Source organism: Pimephales promelas, chromosome 13, assembly GCF_988280905.1.
Source record: "Pimephales promelas chromosome 13, fPimPro1.hap1.1, whole genome shotgun sequence".
Classification (NCBI taxonomy): Eukaryota; Metazoa; Chordata; class Actinopteri; order Cypriniformes; family Leuciscidae; genus Pimephales; species Pimephales promelas.
The window spans coordinates 10,489,983-10,510,688 of NC_142781.1; the positions used below are offsets into that span (position 1 = coordinate 10,489,983).

The following is a 20,706-nucleotide window of genomic DNA, read 5'->3' on the forward strand; positions in this document are numbered from 1 at the left end:
ATTATTCATTGATGAGGTTCAGATTGTATTTCAACAGTCCTGTGTTCTGATTCTCGTCTATTATTTATTATAAAACATGATGTCTAGTATGCTTATTATATTGAACTGCATTCCAGCAGTGCTTAAATACAAAATTAACCAATTAAAACAAATTGTAGGCTTCAGGAACTATATTTCTAGAAGAAATATGAAATGACTAAATAAAATAAGATTTAAATTTAAAAGAATAAGATTTAAACTTTTAAATTAGTATTACATTTCCTTTGTATGTCTTGCAGAATATACTAATATCCTTATAAAATAATAATGCACAATTTCTGTTCATTTTTTATTTTCATAAAATATTCTGTAATACTAAAAAAAAAGTTCAATAACAGAAGAAATAACAGTCTCGACTGCTTTAATAAATTGTATTAGCCTATGGGTACGTTTACACGAAAACGATATGCTTATAATGGAAAAGTTGTTCACGTGTTTGTTCAGACCATAGATGTCCTACTGTGGAGTCTCTATCGTCATCACCGGCGGCCATCTTGTCACAGGCAATCTTTCTAGCGGGCTCTGTGGTACTTGATGTAAGATGAGTGATCAGCACGAACACAAATACTCTTATCTCGTTGAAATCTTGACGGATTTACAAACGGTTTGGTTTCTTACAAACGTTATTAACGTGGCTATAATTCTGGATGATTATTTATTTATACACTTATTCATAAGTATGCAGTGTCATAACTACATCTCTGACGTTTATAACAAACCAAACCGTTTGAAAATCGGTAAAAAATTGAGCAAGCTATGGTTATTTAAGTACATGCACCATTAAAACACAATGTTACGAGTCAGCGAACTGACTGTGGCAAGATGGCTACCAGGTGCGGACATCGACCTCCATTGGACAGCAGCGTGAATGAGACATCGAGCCTTTATGTATATCTATGGTTCAGACGATACCGTTGTCAAAACGCCATTCACACGGATCCGCAAAAACGACTAAAACGCTGTATTCTGCTGCCAGGCCATTAGATGGCGATGAAACACTATAGACTGAACACGTAATACACATGACAACGTCGTCTCCAGAGGTTTGTGTTTTTGTTGTTTACACCCAGACTGTTTTCAATTTCAGGCCCCCAAAACGCTGTTGTCGTGTAAATGAACGGCCAAAACGCATAAACGTTTTTAGTTAAAAACGGTGTCATGTGAACAGCCTGTTTTTTGAACCAGTTTTTATTTTTGCAGTGCTGTTTTGTTAATTTGTCGCTAATGCCTACCGTCATAACTATATTCACAATTAATCATGTTATTACACAAGTATGACATTGTAATTACACAGTTATAATGTTATTACATAGTAGGTTGACTGTAAATGGTTTTGCTTAAGACAGGGCCTTTAAATAGAAGTTTTGACAGTTTTGTACGGCCTGTATCGTTGGGGTTTAATTGCTGCGACCCCTTCATATCTCATGTATTTACTACTGGTGGGATTTACTGCATAAACTCATAGCTAGTTTTTCCATTCCCTCCTTTCCAGCTGCCCATTCCTGGCTTCAAACCTGACTCCCGCCATCCCGGCCATCGGAGGAGTGCTGTTCGTGTTTGTGATGGGGATGCTCCTGCGGGCGAGCTTCAGCGACCCGGGCGTCCTGCCCCGGGCAACACCAGATGAGGCGGCTGACATCGAGAGGCAGATAGGTGCGTGGAAACACAAGATCATCACTCTTCCTCTCTAGCTTTCCTGGTTCATTCTGAGGGAATGCTCTCAGTTAAAGGAGACGGGAGACATTTGATGTTATTCTCTTTTCTCGTTCGATATGAATAATGCATGCTGCTCGCTCTCAGGTTTGCTGTCAGAACACTCAGAGTAATATGAAATCTGCTGAAATATTCATCCCTGGCGAAGATTTATGCTCCCTTAAAGTATTTGTTCATGTTATTCAGTCTGATGGTTTAATCAGTCACGAGTTAATGGTGGTTCGTAAGTTGCTTTGGGTATTATTAAAGGGCCAGAAAGGACGAAGATTGAACAGTCATTTCCTACTGTATTCAGAATTGTACTGTGGAATCACTGCAGGCCAATAGGGCTGGGTAAAAAATATCGATTTCTCGATATTAATCGATTCTCATTTTTACTAACCGATATCGATTCTTAAACCTCAAGAATCGATTAGTCATCCTGTTTTCATTTGATGAATGAATGTAACATTGTAGCGCGTATCCTATCCAATAAATTGTAATAATCTTTGTGCTTTGTTACTATTATTATGAAATAAAGTCTCAAATTTCGAATTAGGTCCATTTTCTTATGAAATTCAAAAATTTCGTAAGAAAGGCGCTGTGGCGTGAGATCGCTCTGGCTCAGCTCAAGAGAAGCAGCAGCACATGATCTTCTCTTCCGCCTTAATATCTGTTTACTCCGCCTTAATAATACCAGTTACAGTGCCAAATAAACATGAATGAGCATCTGAAAGTGCCTTAAAAGATAGAGTACAACTTATCGAAATCCGTATCGTCACATGGAATCGCTCAATCAGTGTTTCATCCGTGGAAAGACGTCAAACAGCTCGTAAACAATGTCATGTAACGTCACATTTACTTCAGAAAAACCATGTCACCATAAACTTAGACAGTTAGTCAGCTAGAAAAAATAACTCTAGAGAGGGGGATTTTGCTAAATATACAGTATGAACCATATTACATATTCATTATATTATTTAATGTTCTTCAATATTTAATGCATGTTTGCGTTTTTATGACAGCCACCATTTAAATGTTTATATTTCATATACATTTCTTATTATAAAAATAAATGTGTAATTTAAGTGTTTGTATAGCTACAAATCAGTTAATTTGTATCTTCAATATCATAGGCGGCTAATGAAGCCTATAGGCTACTGACTCCCATAGTTCACAGCATTAGTTAAGAGATTTGTTTTCCTTCAGAAAATATGCCATGTATTGTACCTGATATCCAAAATAATCAATATTGAATCGAATTGCAAGCTGGTGAATCGAAATCGAATCGAATTGTGAAATCTGTGTCAATACCCAGCCCTACAGGCCAAGCCATTTTATGCCATTGCATATCAAATCACTGGATTGTTTTAATTCGCTTGCATATGAATCGCTGGTATAATTGAATGGAGTCATTGCTATAATGAGTTATCTGGTCTTTCGTTGAGACCCCAGTGGTGAGGAAGCCAGGAAGTGCACTTTAGCTCAGGTTTGTCATCTCGGGATATTGAGTTATGTGTCCATGCTGTTCGTATGAATAATATAGTAGCAAGTAAACACTGCTGTGAGTCCCGGTGGTGCTGTGTGCTGCGCTGAAGAGGCATTGCGTGTTGAGGGTCACATAAGATGCGACGCCTTTAAAGCAATAGTTTACTCAAAGATGACATTTCAGTATCAATCTTCTCACCCCTTTAAAATCCAACGAATTTTCTTCTATGGTGACACAAATGGGACGTTTTGAAGAATGTCCGTCAAGCTCCGAAATTATAATGAAAGTAGTCCAGGATTCTGAAGTCATGAGATAGCTTTGTGTGAGGGAGACACTGACTGAAAATTAAGTTATTAGCAGCAGCTTCTTTCTCCGAAGCTCTGTTTCCAGACTAGCTGAAACCACTGATAACATATTATTACATTGGTTTTTGTGTATCTTGTGACCAATCATTGACATCAATTTTAATGTTTTGAAAAAAAAAATACATAATACAAATAATACAATTTAAAATAACTCATTTCTATTCATTCATATCAAAATGTAATTTATTCCTGTGATCAAAGCTGAATTTTCAGCATCATTACTCCAGTCTTCAGTGTCACTTGAATAATTTTGTGCTCAAGAAAGATTTAAATATCAATTTTGAAAACAGTTGGGGTTCTTAAAGTCCATAATTGTATCCCTTAAAACTCACGTTTGATCACCAAAATTACGTATTTAAACGTCTTCATGCCTTAAAGGAGTAGTCCACTTTTTAAAAAAAAACTTTTGCTGATAATTTACTAATTTAATTATTAATTTAGTTTATTTATATTTTAGTTTATTTATAATTTACCCCCGTTTGATTCATTGAATGAACCAAATGACTCGAAAAAAAGATTCGTTCATTTCATTCGCAAAAACCTTAATTTCTTTTCGACTGAAGAAAGGAAGACATGGACGTCTTGGATGACATGGGGATGAGTAAATTATCCTGATTTAACTACTCCTTTAAAATAGCTTGAATGTAACTATCATTTAGTATGCGCGGTTCTATGAATATGCAAATGAGCCCCGCCTCCACTCACACAGATGCACTCGTTGACGATCACACGTTGATCTGATTGGTTACATGGTAGTTTGTGACGTCAGAAACACCAGCATTTTAAAACCACATTTTTGAGACTGTCTTTGGTTCGCTGCAGGTTTAAAGAGAAAATTCTCAGCAATGATTTCGACTTATGAATTTGTACATTGTTTGTCTTATAGCATATTGAAAACACAACGTAGACATATAAACAACATTTAAAAGCTGGATTTTTAACCACAGAGAGATTTTATTATTAAATGTTGTCCTAAAAAAATCTTGTCAAAATGTTCGTTTTCACAAAGGAATCTCCTCACCTTGTCAGTTATTTGGAATTAATTTATTTTGTAACAAGGTAAAAGTCTTTGCTTTTTTTCATGTTGATCAATTTAAGTACACAAAACAAGTATTACATTTTTCACAAAAAAAAACTCAACCTTTTAACCTTTTGAGGGCTTAAGTGCATGGAAAATTAAGTGAATAATGAATGCATTATTATTATTTTTTTAAGATTGACGCTCTGTATTTGGCACTCAATATAAGTTGTTTAACTTGTATAGTATAAATTATAATTTTGATCATTTAGTTTTACATTAATGGTGTTTGTAAAATGATCTTCATTTTAGAATGAACAATTGCTCTAAAGTAATTTCAGATTCAGCATCTGTGCCCGATTACCATAGGCAATCATTTTGATTGGCCTTTCATTTTGTAAAAACATGCTTGCATGTACAGTAGGGATTCACCGATAGGAAAATTTAGTCCAATACCGATAATTCTTTCAATTTGAAAACCGATATATTGCAGATAAATCTAAATCTAAGTTTTTATATAACTTTTAAAAGTCTGATCACAAAAAACAAAAGTCTCACCATTAAAAGCACACAATTATGATGTTCTCATTATAAGTGCATGTAGCCTATAGGGATGGGCAATGATTAATCGCGATTAATCGCATCCAAAATAAAAGTTTGTGTTTACATAATATATGTGTGTGTAATGTGTATAATTAATTTGTATATATAAATACACACACATGCATGTATATATTTAAGAAATATTTGCTTGTATATACTTTATATATATTTACACAATTAATATTATATATAAATATAAATATTTGATATATTAATAACACATTTTTCTTAAATATACACATACATGTGTGGGTATTTATATATACAAATTAATTATACACACTACACACACATATATTATGTAAACACAAACTTTTATTTTGGATGCGATTAATCGTTGCCCATCCTTACATTAACCGTATTTTACTTTTCTGAGTGATTCCAATCATATTTCAAGCAATTCCAAAAAAAAAATCGCTTTAATATATCGGCCAAATTTTCATATCGGGCTGATAAAGGTAACATCAAAAATGGACAATATATCGGTTATGGTGTTACCGATATGGTGACTGATATATCGCGCATCCAACAACCATGTTGGATGTTTATGGTGCAAGACAAAATGACCAATGGATTAATTAAAAACACACAATTTTGACATGGTCATTATACAAAAGATTGCATATGCATTACACATATTTACAATAAATAATGTGATTTAGATAACTCATGCACCAAAACACCTTGTCCCATAGACTCAGTTGTGGTAACCAACAGCATGACACGAGTCGAGTTCATTCCTTCACACTGATACACCACAGAGGACTTCCTCATCTTTTTTGATTTTCTGCCAGAATGGATCTCTGAATGGGTCTCGGGTCTGTTCTGGTTTCACAGATGCGACCAACGGCCCGAGCGGACCAGGCTACAGACCGCCCCCCCGAACCAGAGAGGTGCTCATCAACGGGCAGACAGTCAAGCTCAAATACTGTTTCACCTGCAAGATCTTCCGCCCGCCGCGGGCCTCACACTGCAGCCTGTGCGACAACTGCGTGGGTAAGCATGTGTGTGTGTGTGTGTGTCTGCAAATATCTTTATATAATAGTCAGCATCATGCAAAGAAGTGCTAACATTGTGCGTTTCTCCTCAGAGAGATTCGATCATCACTGCCCGTGGGTGGGCAACTGTGTGGGGAGGAGGAACTATCGCTTCTTCTACCTGTTCATCCTCTCACTCTCCTTCCTCACTCTCTTCATCTTCGCCTTCGTCATCACGCACGTTATACTGAGTAAGAGTGCCGACCGCCTACTTCTTTATATAACCTCAGCCTTCAGTGCCAGAACACATGACCGATCTTATCTTACCTTATTCATTTAGCAGCGTTCGGCAGGACAGACCCGTGACTTAGCAGGCGCTTTATGTGCAGTTGGAAATATAAGTGTGTAACTTTTTCTGCGTAGAGCGATATAGTCAATCTCGAGAATGTAGTTTGTAGATACTTATAGTAGTCGTGTATAGTTACAGATTACTTATGTGGTGATATTGAGAGTTATGAAGTCTGTGAAGTTGTACAATTTAGTGTAGTAACTGACAAGCCTAATTACTTTTCTGTGGTGGTATATGGTTATGGAAATAAATGACAGGGTTAAAATTTTTGATTATATCGCGGAAAAAGGTTTTGTTTTTCCCCGCGACTGGGCAGAATGAACCCTTTTTTTTTTTTAGTGGGCTCTAACTTTTTTACTTCATTGGAATGGTACAAAACTTTACCAAAAAGGTTTTGGCACTTGCTGTGTTAAAAAAAAAAAATTAAATTATGGGCACAATTGGAACAGGTTGAATGGTCTTGTAAAATAGTCACACTTGTGCTCCTCGTGGTCAAAAATGACCGCATTGGAAATAAATGGGAGACGAATTTTAAACTTTTGGTACTGCAGTGACAGTCAAACAAAATCTTACTGAAAGCTCATTTTTTGAGACATCCAGCCCAAATTTTGGAGTTTCTTGAAGTTTTAGAGTAAAATGTGATTTTGAAAATATTTATTTCATAGTGCATTTTTCATAACAATACATGTAATAATTCTGTTACTTTTTTGTTCACTTTTTAAAACAAACTTTTTTCACTTCAGCAATAATCTGCCACCAAGTGTCGTCTTTGAAAAGAGATCAAACTTTTACGACAGTTTAAGTTGGAAATTACATTTTCAGGTCATTGCTCAAAAAGTGAAAAATGGATTATAAATACAGCGTAAATATAATTTAGGATAAATTAAAAAAAATTCCCAAAATCATAAAAATAAAACAAACATAAAATAAAAAAATATAGTACATCCATTTTTATTGACAAAAAACCTAACTTTTTTTATTGACTTATTTTTTTCCCGACTCGCGAATTAAAAGCACCAGAGGTTTAAAGGCAGGGTTGGTAGAATTTTTCTTAAAGCTACACTGTGTGATTTTTACCCCAATCTAGCGGTGAAAAGGTAAATGACCATCCAGTAAATATTAGTTTCTTTTCCTCTCAATCCCGATTTCATTTTAACTCCTACGGTGGCCAATGTAGTCCAAGATTAACATGGCTTCCAGTTCGACCTCGTCCGTGAGTGTTAACTCAAACGTAAAGGCGAAGCTTGAATTAACGGGTATGTCCCTCTTTGGCTAATGTACTTTCAAGATGGAGGGGCAACATGGCGACCGACATTAGAAACCCCTTACCCGTATGTATTTTCAATGGCATATTATACACTCACAAGAATACTTTATTACTTGAACGAAGTGAATATACATTAATGAGCACATATATTTTTGAAAGAACTAAGTGTTTTTAGCTAAGAATAAACTAAAAGAGTTACACAGTGTAGCTTTAAAAAACTTTTTCCCAAATTTGTTTAAACTGTCTATTTATACCAATACATAATTAAAATGTAAGTGCTCTGAAAACGAAAGTATACAAATCGAGTGTCTGTAGTCCTCTCAGTGCTGCCATAAACACAACTCATTATTTCATTCACTCCCACCCCCTCCCGTCTGGGATCCTTAATAAGCCACGGCCCCAAAACACATGAACGCGCGCTGCCGACCTCGCTCAGCTGTTTACTGGCGCCGCGGAGAGGAGCAGACAGAGCATGTAGTGACATCATTCAGAATCACATGTAATAAAATGCCTAAACTTATCATTATTAATATAAACAACTAACATGGCTGGTAGGACTCACTATCAAGCTAGCATATCAATACTGGTAATGGTAAAGTTTAAAGTATATTGAGTTTGATTCGGTAACGAGCTAGTAACATAAAAACAACAAAACAGGTTGCATTGATGCATGTTTTACCATTAGTTACACTGTGATGAAGGTGAATTTTGTGTACGATTCATAACATATACGGTGATTTACATGTAAGGGCTTCCACGAATGCACTGTTGGCGTCACTTTTCAGCCCCTGGTGGTCAGTTGCCGCCACGGCTGGAAAGCCCCGCCGATATTGACTCTTGTCTGACTTCTTGCTTTATCCAAAGACTTTTTGGTCATAGCCTTTTCAAATGCTGTCTTCCTTTTTTGCCTGGTTTTCCTTCGCTGACTGTTTATGCAGGTAAATGGGAATTTTGTGCGTGCATGTGGGCTGCTCTTACTACGGCCGTCAAACGATTAATCGCATCCAAAATAAAAGTTTGGGTTTACATAATATATGTGGGTGCACTGTGTATAATTATTTTATATATATAAATAAACATTCATGCTTGTATATATTTAAGAAATATTTTCATGTATATACTGTATATAGATTAATATATAAATATAGATATTTTATATATAAATAATATTTTTTTCTTAAATATACATGCATGTGTGTGTATTTTTATATGTATATACTGTGTAAATTATATAAATTATTAAATAATTATACACAGTGCACCCACATACAGTATATTATGTAAACACAAACTTTTATTTCGGATGCGATTAATCGCGATAATCGCTTGACAGCCCTAGCTCTTACGCAGCCGCGCTGGTAGCCATGGTAGCGAGGGAGAGTGACAGTCGCCCAGCCAAACATTTCTTTCTTCCCGGTTGGAAATAATGAGCTGTTTTTTGCAGCACTGAGAGGACTACAGACACTTGATTTGTATACTTTCTTTTTCAAAGTACTTGCATTTTAATTATGTATTGGTATACATAGACAGTTTAAACAAATTTCTACCAACCCTGCCTTTAAATGCTTAAATATGTTTATTATTTCCCGAGAAGTTGGGGGCTCAAAACTCGAGAGTGCAGAAGCGTGTGTACCAGTCATATTCAAAGCATTTCAGAATCTTATTTTTGGTGAAGTATTTGCACCAAAATGCCTCTAGGTGCTTCATCATTGTAATAGATGCCTATTGATCGGCTCTGATCGGGGCCGTTGACTGGCAGGAGGAAAGCGCGAGTCTGCTGACAGTGCAGTTTCTTCCCTGGGTGAAGTGAGGGAGAGGCTGTAAGCCTGAGCTCAGCGCTGTTTACTGCACACGGCTGATCAATCAGGCCGCGAGGGCAGGGACACTGGAGTGACAAATGGCTCCTGTAAGATGTTTATTGGACAGGGCGCACACAGTGCGGCTTTATTTACCCTCGAATCTCTCCTCAGATGCCCTCTGGAAACCATTAGCATTAAACACAGTGGCTGACTTTGAAGCGGTCCAGAAAGTGATTGCACTGGGAGTGTCAGGACAGTGGCTTAGGGATTGTTTTAGTCTCTCTTAGTGCACCAGTGATGACATTAAATTGGAAAATGATGGTGCTTTGAAATTTTCATATACTTACAGATACTCATTTTAAATATCCAAACTGTGGTTCCTCAAGGTAGTTCAGAAAACATGGTGTTGTCATTTAGGGGCTAAATGGGGCTAAAGGCACATCCTAAGAAAAATGTGTTTTTCACTATTCCCATATTCCCAATCCTATAATGTGGTTTGTTTGTTTAAAAATCGTATAAATGTATGCGGTTTCAAGGTTAGCCTTTAGTTGGCCTGCCAACAGCATGGAGCAAAAGGTTCAAAGTATTTACACACATACTTTACCTAAAATAATATGTTTTTAATAATGTCTGGTAATACTTGTTGAAAACAATCACTTTAGCAAAGTTTGTACTATTTTTGATTTATTTTGATAAAATATTTCTTTTATTTAAAAAAGTAAAGATTCTGAAAGAATTGAATGAGATCCCATTATAATTTCCTAAAGCTTTACTGTAGTAACAAATAAATGTTTTATTGTTTTATATGCTATGATTAATATTATAAAAAGCCAAAAATCACTGTTAATTACAATTAATAAGAATTTAAACTATAGTACATTTTCATTTTGTAAATAACATGCTATTGTCCGAAAACCTTACATTCAATCAGTTCGCACTTAAGCATCCTCTTTTAAAGTATATCATTTCAAGTTTTTATCAACAATTATATATGGGTAAATTTCATAAAAAAGCAATATTTTGAGCAAAAAGCTGAGCAATCTCATTTTTGTCAAAGACTACATCTAGATTGGATTCAGAACGACCACAAAACACAGATGGAGTAGATCGAGTGCATCAACACCCCTAATGCTTTCCCAGTCCTAAAGCTCGTCCTGGGTCGACATTTCATTCAGTAGTTTTGATTTATATGCTGTTTAATGTTGATGATTGCATTATTTTACATATGCATCTGCTTACATATACTATCGCTTGTTTCTGTGTTTTCTTCGCATGTTTTGATCCGGAGATTTGGTACTCTTTCAGAAGATGTGTAATAGCGCCCCCTACCTCGTATAACAGTGAAAACTAGAGCCAGACCGATATATCGGCAGGCCGATATCATTGGCCGATATTAGGCATTTTCCAAACTATCGGTATCGGCAGTTATAATGGCAAATAAATTAATATTTCAAAAATAAAATAAAAACGGACGACCATGTCATGAGTGTTGGAGTTGTATAGTTTGTCCACCAGAGGGCACTCCACAACGTCCCTGTTGGCAACACTCGTTGAGTTGGTCACGAGACATACATTGCTTGAATAACAATTAAAAGAACATCCCCATCAGTTCTCTTAACTCAAATAAGCATGACAAAATTTGTGACTATCATGTCCAGTTTTGCTGCTGTTAAATAAGCTGAGAGTGAAGCAGAATTAGCTAGTAATAGTTACGTTATGTTGTTACAGTGTAGTCCTTTTTAACTTTTAACAATGTGACTGAAGTATTTCTTTAATAGCGCGTGACAGTTCTAGCAATGAGACGTATCATCTCTCCTTGGCCTGTTATATTGTAAATGTATGTTTTACAATTTGTTGCGCGTTTCTGAAATAATAATTTAAAAAAAAATATCGGTCGATATATGGGAATATCGGATTTTTAAACCAATAAATATTTGTATCGGTATCGGACTTCAAAATCCTTTATCGGTCGTTCTCTAGTGAAAACACGGAAATTTACGTCAAGGAAAAAGTTAAAAGAGGGGGCAAGGAATGCTTTGCCATATGCTTTAATTAGCGTTAGCTGCTAATGTGGCATGTAGGTGTTTCACAAATCTGTATGATTTAGTGTGTCTGTAGACATCTGTAAGACAGCGGCTGGTTAATTTCTTATTGCAGTGACTCTGCGCTCAATATGCCGCCTGCTTTTTCATTCGAGACTTGTTTCATGTTCCTGTGACAGCTTTTCTTTGTTACATAACCAGTGCTTTTCCTGCAGGATCCAACAGGACTGGCTTTCTTAGTGCTCTCAAAGACAGCCCTGCTAGATATCCTTTCACTAAAATGTGAGTGTGTGTGTGTGTGTGTGTGCAATAGGAGTCTATTTCTGGTATTCACAGTTCTAGAACACAATTGCAGAAAAGCAGCCCACACTGACTTTCTCCACATCTTCATTGCTATGCGTCTGCACCGCTCTCTTTTCAATGGAAAGAAATATGTTATTAAATACGGTCAGTGGGAAGTCTTTTCATATCTGCGATTTAGCTTGAGAAGGAAACCAGCGAGACAGAAGGGAACAGTGATTTGAATTAGCGAGGGGACGTGGTCTCGCTGTCCTCTTCATTAGCGAGACCTGCTTCCTGCTCACGGTCAATTATTAGCTGGTCACGCATCATTTACTGCTTCATGATAGACTCACTCTCATAAGCATGAATGTCAACGCATGCTAGTGCTAGCAAAACAACCTTTGCAGGGTAAAGGCAAATTGTTGTCTCAAGTGGCCTATTTTTGTCTGGTTTTCCAGAAAATTTCTAGTAGAACTAGATTTAGTTTTATCTCTAAAACCTGTTTAGTATATGGGGGCAACGGGGCATAGAATAAGTAAAAAGAAATCGCTAGTTTATACCACTAACAAGGCTCAAAACAGTCCCACACTAACACAGTAACATAATGAGGGTCCCTACATGCAAAACGAAGCATTGAGAGCTTTGTAAGTGTACAGACAGTTTAATAAAAGGATACTTTGTAAAGACAGTGCACTTTGTGTATTAAGAATGAAGAGTTGACATCACTGTACAGAGCCCCTCCCCTCTCCGCCATGTTGGTAGGATTCCCACAGCAAAACAGTATTGTTTACGTGTGTTTTTAGCTCGGTAGTAGAGGAAGTTCTCGCAATTCTGCACTGTTTTACCATGCCTGGAAGTCACTTCTGCATTAAAAACTGCTCCAGTAACTCACACAAGACATATGGAAAACATAGGAACAATGGAATACAGTTTTTTTAGGTTACCAAAATGGACAGAGCATCAGGGAGAGTATCTGACGAGGAGACGCCGGATTGCTTGGTTGGCTAATGCCTTTAGTATACGATTTTCACAGTTTGCTGTGCCTTAACGAACATGCGCAAAAGTGTTGTTTGAGTGCCTTGTTCAGTACTTTTTTATTCCTTTGAAATAAATGTTTGAAACAACTTAATATCGCTTAACAATATTTATTGAGAACTGAAATATTTAGGCTATTTGGACAACATAAGTAATAATAATAAAATAATAATACTGTTATTAGTGCAAAAGAACAAATATCTCGATGCTGCTTCTCCAAATACAGCTGTTTTGCGCTTTTGTGAGTTTGTTCCTGTAAGGTCCCTTTTCTTTTGCCTTTTCTTTTTGCATTGCTTTACTTTCTTCCTTTTTTTTCGTATTCTTAGATCCGTCTCTGTCCTGCCAAAATAATAAATGCGCGAAAATTAAATAACTCTGGAATGTTAAGTCGCGTCTCTGTGAGGTTCTAAAGGCGTTGCCGCTGGTAACCGATAGCGTCTCCTACCATCATGGCCGACAGGCTCAGACCCCGCCCAAATCGGCACGTGACTCCTCATTCTCAATACCATGGTATATACAGCCATCTTGGAAAACAGTCACGACAAGTCAAACCACGAACGTCGTGCTGAGTGAGCTAAACTGTATGAAGTTCAGCGAACTTCTGAACTGTATGAACGGCGTTCGGGGATCGACTTATCAAGACTGTTTTCTAAGATGGCTCCTGTCTGTAAACACGAAGTGAACTGTCTTTATAAAGTATCTTCTTATTAAAAGGTCTGCACAATTACAAAGTTCTCAATGCTTCGTTTTGCATGTATGGAGCCTCATTATGTTACTGTGTTAGTGTGGGGCTATTTTGAGCCTTGTTAGTCGTATAAACTAGTGATTTCTTTTTACTTATTCTATGCCCCATGTACTAGAGTTATACGCTAAACAGTTTTTAGAGATAAAACTCTTTACATTCGAATATCATGAAAACAAATCTCGGAGACGATTGACTAGGTAGCGATGTTTTATTAGACCAAAGGTTCATTTTGCGCCGGAGTTCTCCTTTAAGCTTCTTCTACTCAGACTTTTAGCTCGTCCTAGAGCTTTCATGCTAAAACTACCAAACTCGGGCGAGACCTTTAGATTTCTCTGACTTCCGTTACTAAATCTTATCTAACTGACCCGACTTTGGGAATTCCCGTATCCATTGACTTTTATTGAGGAGGTCAGAACTTTTATACAGAACTTTTTTTATACACTACAACTCTGAAGGCCTGTTCACACTAAGGATAACTATAACAATAATGATAAAGATATAGTTTTATATTAAAGAATATTTGAGTCGATACTCCAACTATATCGTTTCTCTGTGGCGTTATCGTTATAGTTGGAATCACTTTCATCAGTTTTTAATCCAGCTGATGAACGATAAAAACACTGACAGCCAATCAGAATCCATCCTGCTGTAACGAGCTCAAGCATTTAAAGCGACAGAAAAACGGTCCCACTTTATATTAAGTGGCTTTAAGTACTATGTACTTACATTGAACAATAAGTACAATGTATTATTGTGTTCCTGTTGTATTGTAAAACACTTTTGCTGCTATTGAGATGTGATACGGGTAAGGTTAGGGACAGGTGTGGTGGTATGGGTCGGTTTAAGGGTAGGTTAAGGTGTGAGGGGAGGGTCAACTGTGTAATTACAGATGTAATTACATAAAGTAATTATGGCTGTAATTACATGCTGGAATTTTAAAATATAAGTACAATGTAAAAACATGTAAGTACACAATAAGTCCATTGTAACAAACTATTAATTTCAATGTAAGTACATAGTACTAAAAGCCACTTAATATAAAGTGGGACCGTTATATATAACTTCATAGTTATCGTTCTTGGTGTGAACGGGCCTTTATAGAGTATTTAAGCTGTCTCAAGCAAAGCAAAGCTTAAAAACTAGCCTAAGAAAACATACTAAAACATGCTAGCATGATTTAACATTTTGCTAACATGTTGTTAGCATGTTTTAACACATGACTAGCATGTTTTAGTAAGTTTTCCTAGGCTAGTTATATATAGCTTCATAGTTATCGTTCTTGTTGTGAACGGGCCTTTATAGTGTCTAAGCCTTAATGCAGAAAGCAGGTGCTTAACAAAAAAAAATAAAATCCAATAAAACTTTTGTGTACATATACTGCTGACATGATCAATAGAAATTCATCAAATGATAAAGTACCGAGCTTATAGCCAGGCATCTGTCCAGAAGCGCGGTGTAGTCAAGTGCACTTTCAGCATTTTAAAGATGCGATTGCAGTGGTTGAATGATGCTGTACAGACCCAGTATACCCAGCATACTGGAGTCCTTTAATGCGAGTCCATTTCTGTAGCTGTAAGTCAGCGTTTATAATCAGTGATTGTTTTAATACATGTGTAGATTTGTGTTTTCCTTGACGGCTGTACTGTTCTGGAAGTGGTGGTTTGCTTTTTCTCCGTCTGGTCCATCGTGGGACTGTCGGGTTTCCATACCTACCTGATCAGCTCCAATCAGACCACCAACGAAGATGTGAGTACCTCTCTTTATGCTTTATCTCCAGTATTTATTAATGAAATAAACATATTGCTGTGGTAATAGTCCGTTTCAGAATAATAAACCCAAAGATGCATTGATCATAATGACCTGAGTGGGGACTAAACCAGTCATACAAACAGTGTCCAAAATTAACACCTGCAAAGCCTACAAAAGAGACATGAGAAATTTAAAGGGGTAATGACACTAATGTATTGGGCAGTCATGACCTTATGGTTAGAGGGTCACACTGGTAATCCGAAGGTCACGGATTCAATTCTCAATACCGGCAGGAAATGTATGAGGTGTACTTGAACGAGGCACATAACCACCTTTCACTGTTAAAATTTACAATAATACATTAAAAAAAATAAATAAATAAATATATACAGTATATATATGTATGTATGTGTGTGTGTGTGTGTGTGTATGTATATATATATATATATATATGGAAAAATTATTATTTTCAACCCTAATTCTCGGTCTGAAATTATCTTTTTGAAGAGGCGGCTTCTTTAAGACTGGTCAGTAAACGGCCACTGTTAATTGGCTAACATCATTGCATAAGAAACAGTATCAATGCCCAATCGCTATTGCACGCGAGTAAGTATTTTAAAAACATTACCCATATGAAAACTTAATGAAATCATTTGATTATGGTTTATGATGCAGCTGCCATCAGATCCAATAGAGTTGGCTTTTTTGAAAGAGTTTATTTACAAACTCTTCATTGGACTGTGCCTCAATCGCTGTATAATATCAGTCTTTAAATGAAAATATTTAAAGTGTACCTAGAATATAAAACGTGACGCACACCCTGACGAAGGCATCAGCCGCAATGCGTAGGTGTATCTGTCACCAATTTTATTGATAAAAGCCATGATCAAATAAAGGCTTTTAAACTTTTTTTCTAAACAGTTCTAGTGCCTTGGGATAATTAAAAACAAAATAATACTCCAAGCAACCAAAGAGAACCGAGATTTCACACGCTGTGCAGCACTTCATTTGCATTCTTTGCTGTGATGTACCTAAAATATTCTTGCAATGTTTCCCTTTTAACGCAATCTAATATACAAGTATTTGATACACTGCAGGTTTTCCCACTTACAAAATGTAGAAGTCTGTAATTTTTTTATCATAGGTACTCTTCAACTGTGAGTGACGGAATCTAAAACAAAAATCCAGAAAATCACATTGTAAGATTTTTAAGCAGTTCATTTGCATTTTATTGCATGACATAAATGTTTCATACATCAGAAAAGCACACCTTAATATTTGGTACAGAAACCTTTTTTTGTGGTTACAGAGATCATACATTTCCTTTAGTTCTTGACCAAGTTTGTACACACTGCAGTAGGGATTTTGACCCAGTCCTCCATACAGACCTCCAGATCCTTCAGGTTTGAGGCCTGTCACGGGACAATACAGACTTTCATCTCCCTCCAAAGATTTTCTATTGGGTTCAGGTCTGGAGACTGGCTAGGCCACTCCACGACCGTGAGATGCTTCTTAAGAAGCCACTCCTTAGTAACCCTGGCTGTGTGTTTTGGGTCGTTGTTATGCTGGAAAACCCAGCCACGACCCATCTTCAATGCTCTTACTGAGGGAAGGAGTTTCCCTCCATCCATCCTCCCCTCAATAAAGCCGTGTTTCCACAGCAATTACCAGGAACTATTTGTCCCAGGAACTTTTTTCACAGACACTTTTTTCCCCCCAGACCGCTTGCTTACTGCGTTTACACCAGTACCGGTCCGGGGCGGGAAGATTATGTAGTGACGTTGAACTGCGTGCGACTGTATGGAGGAGATTCAAGCTGTGCTGCTTTTGTGTGCGATTGGTATACTAACAAGGTAATTAACAAAACGGCAGAAAAGAGACGAGCACCCAGAGCGTATTCAGAAAGCTCGTAATGCTAGATATTAAAAGTAGACATTTTTATCAGCGGACCTACTGACCGGGAGATGGATGGGACGATCGCGTGTCATCGGGCAGAAATAATAGCGTGCTAAGAACCAATCAGCATGTTCAGCGCACAAGTCCCACCCCGAAAGTTCCTGAACTCTGAAAAAGTACTACCTCGCCAGTCGCCAGCAGGAACTTTCTGGGGGGAGATTTTTACCCGGAACTTCATTTAGACCCTGGTTCCTGCGGTGTAAACACAGCGAGAACCACCCCAAAGTTCCTAGTTCCTGGGGAAAGTTCCTGCGGTGGAAACGCGATCTTCCTGTCCCCTTTGCAGGAAAGCATCCCCAAAGAATGATGTTTCCACCTCCATGCTTCACAGTTGGGATGGTGTTCTTGGGGTTGTACGCATCATTGTTCCTCCAAACACGATGAGTGGACTTTAGACCAAAAAGCTCTATTTTTGTCTCATCAGACCACATGACCTTCTCCCATTCCTCCTCTGGATCATCCAGATGGTCATTGGCAACCTTCAGACGGGCCTGGACATGCGCTGGGTTGAGCAGGGGGACCTTGCGTGCGCTGCAGGATTTAAATCCATGACAGCATAGTGTGTTACTAATGTTTTTCTTTGAGACTGTGGTCCCAGCTCTCTTCAGGTCATTAGCCGCGTTTCCACTGCCGGGCTAGGGCCGGGCCAGGGCTAACAGCGAGCTGAGCTGAGCCAGTGGCCTCGGGCCTCAAGCTTGCGTTTCCACTGCCGGGCCAGTAGCCCCGCAGCGCTGCCCTAAACCCCGCCCCTAACACGCCTTTCTGTAAAAAAAAACACTGGGTGGATTTTTATCATTCTAGGGTGGTTTTGCTCAAACACTGCCAACACACATTTATGTCAAACACCATGTAAAAGTGAATTTTCCATAATAGGTGCCCTTTAAAAGGTCTGTAAGAGCCGGAATTCTTAGTGGTTGGTAGGTGATCAAACACTTATGTCATGCAATAAAATGCTAATGAATTACTTAAATCATACAATGTGATTTTCTGGATTTTTGTTTTAGATTCCGTCACTCACAGTTGAAGAGTACCTATGACAAAAAATGACAGACTTCTACATGCTTTGTAAGTGGGAAAAAATGCAAAATCAGCAGTGTATCAAATACTTGTTCTGCCCACTGTACTTAAGTATATCTTTAGTTCCAATTCGTTGTTCCAATTTAGCAGACTTTAAGTATACCAGTTTAGTATACCAAAAGTGAAATTGCAGGGTATTTATATTAAGTACATAAATATGTAAATACATTCAATTTATGCTACAATTTATTATACATTTCAAATAGTATATATATTTTTCACTAGGGAAATATTCATATCCTGTGCATTGTCTCACCCACCTGTAAGTTAATTTTGGACCCTGCATATAAAGCTTATTTAAATCTGTCCCTCTGGATATAAACCTAGATCAAACGAGACACTGGTAAAGTTACACAAAGACAATTAATGAGCACTTCAAAAGACTTGGTTTTAAAGATCAGTGGGTATTTCTCACCGTAGCAAAAGATCCTTCTTTCCATCCTCAACCCGCTTCATCCCTGAGTTCATTAAGGCTGCCTGTCGTCTCTCTGTGTCTTGCTGTCTGCTCTGATGTTGGCAGCTTGTCCCTCTCAGCTACTGTAGTTCTCAATGGTCACATCACTGTTTCAGATCAAAGGTTCATGGTCATCCAAACGAGGCAAAGGCAACTACAACCCCTACAGCTACGGAAACTTCATCACCAACTGCTGCGCTGCACTGTGCGGACCTCTACCGCCGAGGTGAATACAACTAGGCTATTTTATCGTATATTGTTTACTTCATACTGCACAGCATATACTGTACACTGCTTATTGTTTTTTTTTTGTTAGTTTGTTTTGTTAGACAGTATGCAGTGACCAACTTTTCTAAAAATAGTATGCTATGTAGTGCCACTACACCAACATCACTAACAGTGCCCTTCCACTTTTTCAATGATTAATTCTGGAACTGGAAGTATATTTTTCATTAATTTCTATCATGGGGATTAAAAATAAAAATAAAATAAAAAGCATTAAAGAGTTCATTAAAGCATTATAAGCAGGGGTGCACATAACCGGTGCGCATGCTTGGTAAAAATGAACGATGCGCACCAGAAAAAACAGAGGGAAGCACTTTTAAGTACTTGCATGTTTGGGGACACTGACACGTTTACCTGCTGAAGAAGGATTATTCTCCATCTCTGGGAAGATAGCAATCATGATTAGGGCAGCACGATAGAGAGTTTTAGCAGTTAGCAGAACATTTTAACATCAATATTGCATCAAAATGTGCGTGTCCACAAAATAGTCATATCGCAGGATGTCATGCATGTATAGGGATCTTAGTTGATCCGTTTCAGTTCGGTAAATGTTGATGGAAGATTAGTAGATTTTCAGAAATGTTGAATGGTGTTTTCTTGTTTTCACTGCCATAATTCAAAGAATGTTATACTGGAGATGCTTGCCCGGATGTTCTTTCGAAGATTTGGCTTCTAGGATGTTCTTGCTCCGATGTAGCTTAGGTTCATCATTGAATCACACATGAAGATTTTTTTGTTTTTTTTAAAATGAAACCTTAAAGATTTTGGTCCCTCAACTGAATTAAACCAATGTTGATTCAGTGGGGTAATACTTTATTTCAATGGTCCACTTTCTATTCTACTAACTTTAAGAAACTTTGCAACAACATGTCAACTAACGCTCATTAGAGTATTCATAGACCGTAGTAGACTGTTAGGTTGGGGTTCAAGTTAGTAGAATAAGTTGACATGTAGTTGCATAGCCACTTATAGTCAGTAGAATGTCTGATGGGGAGCATCAAAATAAAGAGTTAGCAGATATTAAGCAGACACACTAATACTCTAATGAGAGTTAGTTGAAAAGTTACTTAAAGTTAGTAGAATGTCTAAAATGAATCAAAATAGTACATAAATAGTAATCCAAGTCTTCTAAAGAGATATGATTGCTTTATATGGTTTTAACACACACACACACACAGTGGGTTAAAGGGGTAAATAATTATTTGATCCCCTGCTGATTTTGTAAGTTCGCCCACTTACAAAGAATGTCTATCATTTTTATGGTAGGTTTATTTTAACAGAAAGAGACAAAATATCAACCAAAAAACCCAGAAAAACACATTATATAAAGGTTGTAAATTGATTTAACATTTGATAAAGTGAAATAAGTATTTGATCCCCAACCAACCAGCAAGAATTCTGCCTCCCACAGATTGGTTATGTGCCCATGTGGAACACAGATCAGCCTCGTCACTTTAAGAAAGTACTCCTAATGTCAGTGGAC

The 20,706-nt window shown here is 37.3% G+C and overlaps 1 protein-coding gene across 3 annotated transcripts in view; it reads left to right on the forward strand.

Annotated features, from left to right (window-relative positions):
- Positions 1-20,706, forward strand: part of zdhhc14 (zDHHC palmitoyltransferase 14) — a 41,734-nt gene that overhangs the window by 10,182 nt on the left and 10,846 nt on the right. For all 3 annotated transcript variants that reach the window (XR_016145984.1, XM_039692292.2, XM_039692293.2), the window contains exons 2-7: positions 1,532-1,692; positions 6,044-6,202; positions 6,297-6,434; positions 11,856-11,904; positions 15,346-15,448; positions 19,055-19,164. Coding sequence is in view for 2 of the 3 variants with exons in the window: in XM_039692292.2 (XP_039548226.1) it covers positions 1,532-1,692; positions 6,044-6,202; positions 6,297-6,434; positions 11,856-11,904; positions 15,346-15,448; positions 19,055-19,164 (720 nt within the window). In the remaining variant the exon portion in view is untranslated. The remainder of the gene's footprint in view (positions 1-1,531; positions 1,693-6,043; positions 6,203-6,296; positions 6,435-11,855; positions 11,905-15,345; positions 15,449-19,054; positions 19,165-20,706) is intronic.